Genomic DNA, 14,781 nt, shown 5'->3' with positions numbered 1-14,781 from the left:
TTGCTTAGTTTGCACGTGGTTTGTTATTTGACAGGTTGGCAGCGCTTTTTTCACTCTCAATTTAAACTTAATAGAACTGCAGTGTTTTACATCATGGACACAGTTAAAAAAGATGCTTTTATGGCTGGTTATTCTCGCAGTCTGACAGGACAAGATGATGCTTTATACCAGTGTTTCTCAACGGGGGCGATATCGCCCCATGTGGGCGTTTTCCATGTTGAGGGGGAGATTAGTAACAATTTATATTTTGGGGGTGAAAAACAATTTTCTGGGCGATACAGTAAAACATTATATTACGAATAATTAGATATTTTATTCGTTATATCGTACAATAATTAAACAAATAACATTATACTAGTCACTAGTCTAATCAATGAAGTACGAATTTGGCATTAGCCTTGGCCCTTGGCATCGGAATTTTGAACTGAAGGAGTGATACTACGTAACAGTTTTATTGAAGGGGGCGACGATTTTTTAGAGGTTGAGAAACACTGCATTAAAGCATAAGTTGGCTGAGAGCCATAGAGGACACAATATGCCATCCTCAGTCTGTATGGTTATATCTAAATTAATAGTTCTGAAAGTGAATCAGATGGCGGTCTGGATAGTGTAACTGGCAATGCATCTATAGGATAAGCAGGAGTTGCGAGTTTGAGTTTCACTCTAGACCAAGTCTTTACTTCCAAAATGTTCCAAGTTTAAAATTAATTGCACTCTAATTTTAAATTTATGAAGAGATAGTAGCCNTGTTAGCACACAATCTGGTGATGACTCATCATAAAATGAGGAAGGTTTTCCTTTGGGATAAAAAACTTTTCCAATAATAAGTTCTTTTTAATAATAATACTTTATATCATTATGGTATGTTATATATAAATGATAAATAATAATTTGTCAGGAACGACTTGAAGGTTACTATGTAATGTTTGTTTGTTACTAATGTAAAAAAAATCATTGTAAAAAGTAACATCTTACAGAAATGTTTAATGTTGCTCACCAAAATAATCTAACTTAGCTGTTTGTAGATGAACAATGGAAATTATTGGTTTATATCTCAAAAATACACACATATTTATGTAAATTAGATTGAAGGACAATTAGTTCACAATTCATTTCTAATTCTTCATCTGCTAAGCTTTGCTTAATACTTTATTAACTCTACCGTATATTTATTACAAGCAGAGACTAAGAAAACAAACTGAAAGGTGAAAAATAAAAGTAGAACGCAATCATTATCTATTCAAACTAAAATCTGCGGTTGTTAAAATTATTTTTTATTTTGTCGGTATTAACGAAGGGATTTATGCAAAGGGATTTGTACACACTTCATGATACTCATGCAAAAGTTTACTAGTTATCAATAAATAATTAGATAATCAAAATGTTATTGCTTACCTGAAATGTTTCTGACGAACTCTTGTATTGACATTCACTTTATCCATATTGAAAATTTTCTGGTTAATTCTCGTGCAAATGGCCTTCGTCGTGTAAACTCCTCAGTTTGAGGTTCTCGATGACAAATAATGTCAGGAATTTTAAAAAATGACGTTCTTTTGTTCTTGAGTGAACTAGCATTACACCCAATTACACAATTCACCATAGTGATATTCGCGACGAATAAACAACACACGAACTCCAGCTAAAGCGTGCGTAAACACAAATAAAACGTAAACAAACCACAAAGATAGCGCCTGACAATTGCACATGCTCACGACGTCACTCATGATGTCGACTTGAAACCTCTCTATAGGTAAAAATCAAGAGGGTTAAGATATAGGATTAACTTCTTTCGTAATTCGGCAACTGTTACATTCTTTAACTCCATATTTTTATAAGTAGATTAAAACTACCCGTTCAGTTTACACTATTTACTCACTACAGGAAGTTAGGTATACATCAAGCTGACATTAGCACCGCAAGTGATGAAATTTAAACTGTGCACGCCCGGTTGTCTCAGCCATCCAGCTTATTTGCATATAATACTAATGTATTACAGTCAAACCTAGGATTTCGAACTTAATTAGTTCCTAAAATTTGTTCTAAAACCGAGACAAATTTTCCCATAAGAAACAATATAAAATGGATTAAACCGTTCTCGACCCAAAAAACTTTTTTTCTTTCTTATCTTTTTAGCTGTATTCCGTGCATAAAAATACCTGTAAAAGCAATATAATATACATATTATTATTTCATGTATTCTCTTTCTCTCACCGCCAACAAAGTGCTATAAATAGCGAATCAACTCTGCTTGGATGAGATGTAATCAAATCAATCAAGACCAACAAGTACTTTATTCACACGTTCAGAAATATTATGTTTCAATTTATTTGATTCCAATTTTAATTGAAATTTTATTTTTAGTTTCGGTGTAAAGGCCAGTTTTAATTATTTTGATGGGGTCATCGAAGTATTGGAAGTTGACCATCGATGACTGGCTCTGCCAAGTAGCTTGTTCGGAAACAGAGGGAGAAAAAAGAGGTTCAAAAATATGTTCGTAAACCGAATTGTTCGAAACCCAAGGTTTGACTGTTTTTATAACCAGTTTTGTTTACGTTAGTATAAAAATATAACAGCAAGCAAAGAAGTTGAGAGTTTCTATATTCATTATTGGATTGAGCAATGTCCTTCAATAAGTATCTTTCAATATTATTCACATTTGTAAATTATTTTCTAAAGCTACAACTACTCAGAAAAATGAAATTGTTAGTCTTACTTATTTAACATTACAAAAAGCTGAAAAGACAAAACACCGATAACCAAAAAGAAAATTTAAAAAATTAAGTCTAAATTTAACAAATCCCGATTTATTAAACAAAATACAATCACCACAAATATATTGTTACAAATGTGCTATGTCACATTTAATAGATAACAATTACAAGTGTAAATAGTATTACTTGACATTAAAAAGTATATTATTTTAACCTGATACTACAAGAATAATTTGTATGAAAGATGGGTTGTATATTGGCATACATTTGAACATCTGAAAATAGTGGCAATGATTATCTGGGAAAGTACTCTGTAAATATTTTGAATATTGTATAATATTTGTAATAGTTAATTACTTTATTGAGAACAATATACTGTACTTGTCTTAACAAGATATAAAGGAATGGAGTCATTCTAAAAGTATAAGGAATGCCTTTTAAAAACATTGTTTAAGTATAAATAGAACTTGCTGAATGAAAGACAACATTTACTTTCAACTTGGTACAAAGTCACTACTGATTTTTAAATGTTCTTGGATAGAATTTACTTTCTTAAAAAATATTACGATACTTTCAGTTCCCTAAATATCCACTTCTGGCCATTTATGGCTTCTTTACACGACTGCAAACCAAGATGACCTGTTTGGTGGTTTAATTCCAAACACTTTTTATGAATTTTATGATATAATACTTTAGAATTCTGTAAAAAAAGTTTTTAAAATTATTATAAATATAATATTCAATATAAATTAAAAAGTAATTTAATCATCAATTCTAATTTATGTTCAATACCAAACATAAATAATTTAAAAATTTAAAATTTTTTTTAATATATATTTTTATCAAAAACCAAATGTTAAATACTTTATAAACTTATTAAAAAAAAAGAGTTTTTACATGCTATACTTATTGATACTGAAGTAAAAACATCTTAAGATATAAAATTTTGTAAATATTAAATAAATTTATGGTATTTTGTGAAATAATTTTTAATTAAAAGTACATTCATTAAATGGGGAGCACTGTCTGACTGTTGTTGCTGTTGGAGTGAATTTTTTGCTCTCTTGTGATTTGACTCATTTTTGTTTTTTCCTTGGAAAATGACAGAATTTCCATCTTGGAAAAAGAAAACTTTATTGCCACTATCTCAAGACAGATCACGAAATGTAAGAGAATGAATTGGAAGTGAAGAGAATGTTTCAGTTGAGTCAATGGAACAGCTGATCTCATCTTATATAAGTGCCGAAAAGGAGTATTCAATAAGGAATTTGACTTTTGTTGAAATTACAAGCTTTTTCAAGTAGTAAATTACAGATTCTTTTAGAGCATTTAGATAGAATGCAAGTGTGGATTGAAAATATAGACACTGATTTGGTAGATCTTGAATCCAGGCTCTCAGTTTTTGAAATTGATAGAGAAAAAGGCTATGTTAAAAATGACGAATAAATTACAAAAATTGATGCAATATGTAATAATTTGCATGAAAAGTTAATGAGATTAGAAGATAGGATTAGAAGAAAGAAGGAATAATATTGTTATATCAGGTATAGAGAGGGTAATGATAAAATGGCCAATAGTTTATTTAAAGTTCAGAAACTTTTTAACAATCACTTAAAGGTTACAGATGTAAACATTAAGCATGCTTCTAGAATTAGAAAATTAAAAAAAAATGGAAAAAGATTAATTATTTGTGAATTGATCAGTTTTGAAGATGAATTAAAAGTATATAAAAATGTTAGTAATTTAAAATGTTTAAATATATTCATTAATGATGATTACTCGAATAATACAAGAACCATCAGAAACAAATTAAGGCTGCATGGTAAAGAAATGCATTCAAAGGAGCTAGGAATGTTAAATTGCAATATAACAGATTAATTATAGATGATAAGATATTTGCATATAATTATAAAGGTGAAATTTTCCAGAAAGATGGACAACAATCTTTTTTATTAATATAGTTTACAATGATAAACAGCAGGATGACATAAAGGACAAGGATGACAAATATAAAGTTCTGAACTTGGATAATAATGATAATATGAAACTTCTATTTTATGATATCGCAGGTTTAAATAATAAGTATTGCTTTCCTAATTTCTGGAATCTGATATACAGAATGGTTGTGTTCTGCCTGGTAGAAACATAGCATACATCTCACATAATTGAATCAATGCTTTGTAATGATTATAAAATTTATCATAGCTATGAGTGTCCTGGAAGTCCCAGTGGTGGATTAAACACAGTCTCTGAAGTTAAACTGATTTTTCAGTCACAATTTGTGCTGTGCTGATTTTACAACTAGATACTGAAGACTTAACCAATATCCAGCTAATAGTGTCATATATTCTGCCTGAGAATAATTATGATGATGATTTCAGAATAGTTTGTTGCTTATAGAAAACTACTCACTACATGGAACTAACTTGATCTTATGTGCAGATTTTAATGCTAGAATGGGACATTCTGATTATTTGTCATGTTTCACTGGTGACCGGCAAATTGCATTGAGAGCTTCAAAATATTCTATTGTTAACAATAGAGGGAAAATTCCCTACCATGAGGATAATAATCTTGTTTGCTTGAATGGCTTATTGCCAGGATATGAAGGTAATTTTACCTACCATACAACTAAGGAAGGCAGTGTAATTGATTTTGTGATAGTGTCACAAGAAATATTTTTTCATGTTGTAAATGACTTGTGTGTTTTATCAGAGATAGGTTCTGATCACTTACCTGTATTACTATCAATGATCCCTTTGTATCAACTAGAGTTGCTTACAGACAATTTTTCGGTAAATGTGCAATATGGAGGGACAAATTTAAAAAATCTTCATTTACTGTCACACTAGATAGCATCTTATCAGATGAATATGGAAATTCCATGAATATGGAAGAAACCTCATATCTAATGATCTAGTGGATTGTATAGTTAAAGCAGGAATGTCCCTGGACTTAATTCACGATGTTAAATCCACTCCTCATAAAAGTCATATAAGAAATGTATGGTATGATAGTGTTATACCACAAGAAAAAAATCTGTGGAAATTGCTTAAGGTGAAAAAGTTAAATACAATAGAACATTATGATTTGTATAAAAACTATTTGAAAGAGTATAAAGTATTATGTCAAAAGAAAAACAGTCTTATTTTTGGAACTTAAATAGGAGACAGGTTTCATGCAATTTAATTCTGAAATATTCTGGTAAACAATTAATAGTTTTAAATGTAAAAGTGCACCAAATTATAGTTCAACAATTACCTTGGAAAGATGATTCAATTTTTATGCTGCTAAATTCTCTAAAGAACATTCTTTAATTATTAATGATGAACAATTGTCAATGGATGTGTATAAAGTGTTCCAACAGAGATAGTGTTTTACAGATTTTACATTGGAGGAGGTAAAAAGAGCAATTGATCATTTTAAAGCTGGTACCTCACATGAAATTGATTTTATTAGAACAGAATATTTAAAGTGTCTTTCAGAAAAGTTCCTTTCTACAGTTGTGGAAGTTTTTAACTCTATTAAAATAAATTCTAGTTTTCCAGAAATATGAATTAGATTGAATCTTTGATTATTCCAATATATAATAAAGACAATGTGTATGAGCCAAAAAATTATTTTGTCCTATATCTTTGGTTCCTGTAACTGGAAAATGGTCTTTATTAAATAAAAGATAAAAGAAAAATGGATCCTTAATTTTTAAGGTCAGGGTAGATGCTCAGTGTAACCCATACTGACTGACTGACCTACTACTACTACCAGTCAATAAGTCAATAATTGACATTAGTTATTTTATTGTCTTGTAAATAAAAACTTTCCTCTTGACTTTAAGTCAAATTACAATGTTATTATTTTATTGTACTTGGAAGAATGTTTTCTCTAAAGTCTAACAACTAGCTTTGTAAGATCTGATTAATTTTATATTTTATTTGCAATTTAACTGGCATGCCGATACTCAGGGGTTTCCAGCATGCTGGTCTCCCCCTTTTTATGCGGCATGCCAGTCATTCCACAAAAATACAGCAATACAATGTTTTACATATTCCACTTTCAAATAAGTTCAAAATTATCTAAATTGAACAGAAAAATTAAACAAAAGCTTAAAATCAACAAAGAAAATTTTAAAATTTTATTGTTAGACTTATCCATACTTGTCTATATTAAATCTTCTTTTATAGTCATTATGAATAATTGTGCTTAGGATTTAATGGACACACTCAGAACCAAAAACTGTTTAGGAGAGGTATCATTAATATTTTTTAAACATCTATCTATAATATTTGTTAAAAATAGACATTTCATAATATATAAAATATTTTTTTAAATAATTGATATACAATTTTATCTTGTAAAAAATATTGATAAGAACAGAAATTGGGAACAGCCAGTCACCAACATTATAAAGTTATTTGTATACAATAATTAATTAACATAATTTAGTACTAGAAACATTAAATGCCATTTTCTACTAAAGTTAATTATTAGAAATTAATGATTCTCATCCAAAACCTAAAGTCTAGTGTTGGAAAAAAATTCACTAACATTTTCAGGCTCCTCCAGAGTCCTTCTTCCAACACCGGACTTTAGGTTTTGAGTGAGAATTATTTAACACTCAGTGTGAAGTGTTCTCTATTAATGATTAATTAATTTAGAGAAATTTAGAAGAAAAGAGCTGGCCTGAAATGGGACTCCAAATACTGCATTCTAGAAGTAACATTACTGATTATGCTATCTAATCTTTCCAAGCAGAATATTTATAATACCAATTTTTGATTCATTACTTTTGAAGGAAGAAAGAATAACAAAAGCAAACTGATTCCTTGATTCATTCAGCTGCTGTTATTCTTTCCTTCTTCAAAATTATTTGGAGTTTCTATTCTCTGAATCTCCCTATTATTACTCAAAAGAGACATGCTGGTGTCACTATACCAATGTTTATATAGTGTGTCAAAGTATTATCTAAAAATAAAAGTGTAAAAACTGATAGTATTGAATGTAAACAGCAATTTGTTTAGATATTAATAAGAAATATGCAATCCTTTGTACTATTCACTTAACAGAGGTTTTGGAGAGTAAGAAGGATAGAAAATTTTTGTCAATTATTCAAAGAAGCAGTCTGTGCTTAATCATAGTAAAAATACATCAATAGTCCTACTAACTTACTATAACCAGGACCAGACTTTTTGTCTACTAAGTACTGTATTTGCTAAACCCAGTATCCACCGTAGCTTATTTATACAATATATATAATCATAAAAAAATCAAAATATTGTAAACTAATAGGAAAAAAGTATAAGCTTTTAATTAAATGATTATCTTTAAACATTAAAAGCAATGAAATTTAGACAGCATTGGAACTGATTAGAAATTAAGGGATATAATTTATTTTATTTATGTATTAATTATTACTAAAGATCAAAATTTAGTAAAAGAAGCATGTATCATAAATAACTATCAAATTTGGACATTGATGTTTCTGACTAAATTATTTAATATTTTGAAAATATAAAAAATAAAAGCCTTAACTTATACATTTAAATTTATTGAATGTCATTAACACTTGATTCTGAAGCAGATAGCAAAATATTTATACAAATGATAAAGGGTATCAAATTTCAGAATTAAAAAAATAGAAATTTTTCAAATTTATCAATAAAATAAACAAATATAATAACCAAACTGCAGATAAACTTACTGGATCATAGTTCCAGGGACCATTGACAGTTCCTTGTCGGCAAAATACCAATTTGACATGATTTGAGTCAGCTTCTATACATCTTTCTCCAACACCCAATTGGCCCTCAGCATTCAGACGAAATATCTAATATAACCAAAATAGCTTTTCAATAAATATTTTAAATTTTATAAGAAACAAAAAATTCATTCTGGAGTAATGTATACATTTTTATCTTAGTGCAATTTAAATCATCTTTGTAGCTTTTTAAAATTAAAATTAAGTTTAATATTAACACAAACTATTACTTTTCAATAAATCTTATATTTTGCATTCAATATAATGAAGAAAAATGGTAAAGGTGAAGATTAATAACTAACTTTTTCTATACTTTTAATGAGTATTGAAAATATTCTGCAATCTTCATCTTTACTTTTTTTAATGATCAGTAAATTTCCAATAAAAAAAAACCTTTTAAGATTTTAATACATACTTATTTAAATATTTTTTAAATATCAATATATTTAATAATATAATGAGTAAAAAATTTACATGATATAGTGAATAAAAAATATGTACTAAGACATCTGTAAAGCAAAATAAGGATAAAAATTGCATTTATTAATGAAATTACATTTAATTAATAGTCAGATGACTGAAGAAGTATAGACATCAGCCAACAACTTTGAATGATTGGAATGCAAGTCAGATCAGAAATTTATATGGGTGGTTTGAGAATATCATGTCAGAAACTGTCTTCACTAATTGGCTGAACTCATGATAAAAAATACTTCTTAATGACTGGAACTAAATACTAAGCACGATCAACTAAACCTTTAACTTCCAGTAACAAAAATTTTAATGTCATATCGACAAATGTTTTCGATCTTAATTAACCAAGATCTGCATCAGGTCACCAGTGATATTCCAAATCAGAATGCACAGAACACAACTTTTCAAAAAGTTTTTTTTAAAATAATTGGAACAAAACCATTAAATAATTTAAATAATCAATGGTAATTTTAAGAATTATAAAATTATGACAGATTTTAAAAAAAGAAATAAAATACTACAAAATAATAATAATAATAATGTCTTTTTCCACCCGTGGGTGCCTCTTTTGGCGTGGTATTAGCAGGCCACCTCACCTATCCACTGCTGCTATTGTCTGACCTTTTATATTTGTTTCTCTTCCTCTCTACCTGGCTCTATTGGGCTTCTTCCATCAGCCCTCTACTAGGTATTAACTATAAGTCATTATATTTTCAGGTTCAACACATACCACATAGAACTACACATCTGTTGGAGACTGTGTGGTGAAGTTACTTATATTCTAAAATCTGTTCTTTCTATTATTCCTACTTTTCACTTGGTAATAATGTCCAGCATCCCCTTTTATTTTTGTTGCCCTTTGTCTTTATTAAGCATTCAGTTGGGTTTCTTAACTGGTTTTTGGTTCTTCCTCAGCTGGTCGGATGGAGTTTTTCCGGGTTTCCTCCTCAAATCCTCCTGGAAGGCATACTATTCTACTCCTGTGGGATGCTGTATTGTTATCAATGGATTGCTCACTGCTGCTTTCTTTTCCTCAGTAGCTTTGAGTTACTCAAAAAGTGTTGGTTAGGTCTGGTTGGTTAAACAACACAAACTGCAAACTTTTCTATCCATCTACTTTTCCTCTTATTTAAGAAAAGAATATGGTAAGTTATTATAGCACAAACATAAAATTTATCATGCAGAATAAAATTTGAAACACAACATATACATGTAATGATATGAGCCCTCACAAGGGACTAGTAATTTCTTATGAGCCTTATATGGGACAATTATGAGCCCATCTTGAAACCCCAGCTACTAACCGACACAGACACCCTTGTTATATAACATTCTCTGGCCTTTTTGTGTTCTCTGAGCAGTAAAGGGCCTAAAACCACAAAATAATAATAATAATTAGTTTATGTCAGTAATTCCCAATTTATCATAAAAGCATTGCCATGCATATGAGACACTTTTTCCATGTTTAAAGTTAATACAACTGTCAATCAGATTGGCCTTAAATTAGATCAGATAAGTAATACTAGTGCACACTTCTTAAATATTAACATTATATGCAGCCCTTGCCGAAAAGAAACTGGCATCTATTAAAAACCTGACTATTTACCATTATTTATTCTGGCAAACTCAGTCAACTTTTTTCTCATATAAAGTGTGTAAAGGTCCATCTTGTAAGTGCCTTCCATGCACTTACAAGATGGGCCTTTAGACACCATACAAACTGGGTGGACACTTTAAAAGAGCTAAAACATCTGAAGGACATAGCTATAAAGCATGAGTATAGAAGGGACCTAATATGTAATTTAGCTTGTGCCTACTAGAACCAACACTCCTTACGCAATAACTCCAACAACCAAGGAGATTCCAACAATGGTCAAACATGCAACCCTAACCCCACGTGCACAGTGATTGAGTATGACCAGTATTTACATATCTTATACAAAGAAATTGCTAACAATATGGATACCAAGTTGGCATATAAATGAGTTCCTACAGTGTATAAATTACTACACAATGGAAAGGACAAGGCCAATAAATGTAGGGCACCAGGGGTGTACAGTGTTCCTGCGAGGGACAACAGATTCAAAAGAGATACAATATACATTGGATCCATTAAGTGCTCCATACACAAAAGATTGCAAGAACATCATTACAATATTTTGAATAAAAGGTATACCACTGTTCTGTCCATTTATGTCACTGAGACAGACATGTAAACCAATCTCCAGAATGCCACATTAATTAAGCAATCATCTCAAACCGACCACAACAGAGCTCTAGAAGCCTTGGAAATATACGAGGCTGACCTGACTGGCAATTGCATTAATTTTAAAGATGGAAAAAGCATCTCATATGCATGGCAATACTTTTATGTAAAACTGGGAATTACCAATAGACTAATTATTATTATTTTGTAATATTTTATGTCTTACTTTTGTATCTGTTATAATTTTGTACTTCTTAAGATTATCATCAATTATTTACATTTATAACTGTTTTTTTTTTGTTATGTTTTTGTTCCAATAATTTAAAAAAATATTTTTGAAAAGTTGTGTTCTGCACATTCCAATTTGGAATATCACTGGTGACCTGATGCAGATCTTGGTTAAGATCGAAAACATTCATCAATATGATATTATAATTTTTGTTACTGGAAGGTTATTTCATTGCAAACTCATGATGCACTTAAAAAGTTTTCTTAGCATTTATGAAAATAAAGTAAAAAAAAAAAAATTTTTNGTTTCAAGGTCGCATGTCACGTAATAAAACGCACGTTTGTTCGGCCCCTTCGCCATGTTTATGGTCTAGCTTCCGCTTGCTTAGTTTGCACGTGGTTTGTTATTTGACAGGTTGGCAGCGCTTTTTTTCACTCTCAATTTAAACTTAATGGAACTGCAGTGTTTTATATCATGGACACAGTTAAAAAAGATGCTTTTATGGCGGGTTATTCTTGCAGTCTGACAGGACAAGATGATGCTTTATACGAAGTTCCATTATGTCAAGGTGTCGATCCATACAAAGCTAGTTGTGTCTAAAGTAGAACTTGGTAACATCATAAACCATTTGGTTTTGACGACAAATTACTACCCTGTTTCACAAATAAAAGTTTACAAATCTTTAGAGGCCCATAACTATCTTACAAACGGCTGTGTTTCTCCTAATTATATGCTCTTTCATAACGCTCCCGATATGCAGTTGGATTGTGGCCACTCTCATACCCCACGTATAATGTTAGCACCCAATCTGGTGATGACTCATCATAAAATGAGGAAGGTTTTCCTTTGGGATAAAAAACTTTTTCAATAATAAGTTCTTTTTAATAATAATACTTTATATCATTATGGTATGTTATATATAAATGATAAATAATAATTTGTCAGGAACGACTTGAAGGTTACTATGTAATGTTTGTTTGTTACTAATGTAAAAAAAATCATTGTAAAAAGTAACATCTTACAGAAATGTTTAATGTTGCTCACCAAAATAATCTAACTTAGCTGTTTGTAGATGAACAATGGAAATTATTGGTTTATATCTCAAAAATACACACATATTTATGTAAATTAGATTGAAGGACAATTAGTTCACAATTCATTTCTAATTCTTCATCTGCTAAGCTTTGCTTAATACTTTATTAACTCTACCGTATATTTATTACAAGCAGAGACTAAGAAAACAAACTGAAAGGTGAAAAATAAAAGTAGAACGCAATCATTATCTATTCAAACTAAAATCTGCGGTTGTTAAAATTATTTTTTATTTTGTCGGTATTAACGAAGGGATTTATGCAAAGGGATTTGTACACACTTCATGATACTCATGCAAAAGTTTACTAGTTATCAATAAATAATTAGATAATCAAAATGTTATTGCTTACCTGAAATGTTTCTGACGAACTCTTGTATTGACATTCACTTTATCCATATTGAAAATTTTCTGGTTAATTCTCGTGCAAATGGCCTTCGTCGTGTAAACTCCTCAGTTTGAGGTTCTCGATGACAAATAATGTCAGGAATTTTAAAAAATGACGTTCTTTTGTTCTTGAGTGAACTAGCATTACACCCAATTACACAATTCACCATAGTGATATTCGCGACGAATAAACAACACACGAACTCCAGCTAAAGCGTGCGTAAACACAAATAAAACGTAAACAAACCACAAAGATAGCGCCTGACAATTGCACATGCTCACGACGTCACTCATGATGTCGACTTGAAACCTCTCTATAGGTAAAAATCAAGAGGGTTAAGATATAGGATTAACTTCTTTCGTAATTCGGCAACTGTTACATTCTTTAACTCCATATTTTTATAAGTAGATTAAAACTACCCGTTCAGTTTACACTATTTACTCACTACAGGAAGTTAGGTATACATCAAGCTGACATTAGCACCGCAAGTGATGAAATTTAAACTGTGCACGCCCGGTTGTCTCAGCCATCCAGCTTATTTGCATATAATACTAATGTATTACAGTCAAACCTAGGATTTCGAACTTAATTAGTTCCTAAAATTTGTTCTAAAACCGAGACAAATTTTCCCATAAGAAACAATATAAAATGGATTAAACCGTTCTCGACCCAAAAAACTTTTTTTCTTTCTTATCTTTTTAGCTGTATTCCGTGCATAAAAATACCTGTAAAAGCAATATAATATACATATTATTATTTCATGTATTCTCTTTCTCTCACCGCCAACAAAGTGCTATAAATAGCGAATCAACTCTGCTTGGATGAGATGTAATCAAATCAATCAAGACCAACAAGTACTTTATTCACACGTTCAGAAATATTATGTTTCAATTTATTTGATTCCAATTTTAATTGAAATTTTATTTTTAGTTTCGGTGTAAAGGCCAGTTTTAATTATTTTGATGGGGTCATCGAAGTATTGGAAGTTGACCATCGATGACTGGCTCTGCCAAGTAGCTTGTTCGGAAACAGAGGGAGAAAAAAGAGGTTCAAAAATATGTTCGTAAACCGAATTGTTCGAAACCCAAGGTTTGACTGTTTTTATAACCAGTTTTGTTTACGTTAGTATAAAAATATAACAGCAAGCAAAGAAGTTGAGAGTTTCTATATTCATTATTGGATTGAGCAATGTCCTTCAATAAGTATCTTTCAATATTATTCACATTTGTAAATTATTTTCTAAAGCTACAACTACTCAGAAAAATGAAATTGTTAGTCTTACTTATTTAACATTACAAAAAGCTGAAAAGACAAAACACCGATAACCAAAAAGAAAATTTAAAAAATTAAGTCTAAATTTAACAAATCCCGATTTATTAAACAAAATACAATCACCACAAATATATTGTTACAAATGTGCTATGTCACATTTAATAGATAACAATTACAAGTGTAAATAGTATTACTTGACATTAAAAAGTATATTATTTTAACCTGATACTACAAGAATAATTTGTATGAAAGATGGGTTGTATATTGGCATACATTTGAACATCTGAAAATAGTGGCAATGATTATCTGGGAAAGTACTCTGTAAATATTTTGAATATTGTATAATATTTGTAATAGTTAATTACTTTATTGAGAACAATATACTGTACTTGTCTTAACAAGATATAAAGGAATGGAGTCATTCTAAAAGTATAAGGAATGCCTTTTAAAAACATTGTTTAAGTATAAATAGAACTTGCTGAATGAAAGACAACATTTACTTTCAACTTGGTACAAAGTCACTACTGATTTTTAAATGTTCTTGGATAGAATTTACTTTCTTAAAAAATATTACGATACTTTCAGTTCTCTAAAGGGGGAGATTAGTAACAATTTATATTTTGGGTGGCGAAAAACAATTTTCTGGGCGATATAGT

General features: G+C 30.0%; 1 protein-coding gene across 1 annotated transcript in view; it reads right to left on the bottom strand.

The window, feature by feature from the left end:
* Positions 1-2,803: 2,803 nt before the first annotated feature.
* The window catches only part of LOC111639692 (N-acetylgalactosaminyltransferase 7-like), a 40,654-nt gene continuing 28,676 nt past the window's right edge, over positions 2,804-14,781 (bottom strand). Inside the window, exons 11-12 of the mRNA XM_023385612.1 lie at positions 8,410-8,535; positions 2,804-3,411 (exon numbers count right to left, since the gene is read on the bottom strand). Of these exons, the coding sequence (XP_023241380.1) occupies positions 3,274-3,411; positions 8,410-8,535 (264 nt within the window). The 3' untranslated portion in view covers positions 2,804-3,273. The remainder of the gene's footprint in view (positions 3,412-8,409; positions 8,536-14,781) is intronic.

The sequence above is a fragment of the Centruroides sculpturatus genome, unplaced genomic scaffold (genome assembly GCF_000671375.1).
Source record: "Centruroides sculpturatus isolate CEXI.00-Female unplaced genomic scaffold, Cexi_2.0 scaffold1360, whole genome shotgun sequence".
Classification (NCBI taxonomy): Eukaryota; Metazoa; Arthropoda; class Arachnida; order Scorpiones; family Buthidae; genus Centruroides; species Centruroides sculpturatus.
Note: the sequence above shows the minus strand (reverse complement) of the source record. Positions and strands in the feature narration are given on the sequence as shown.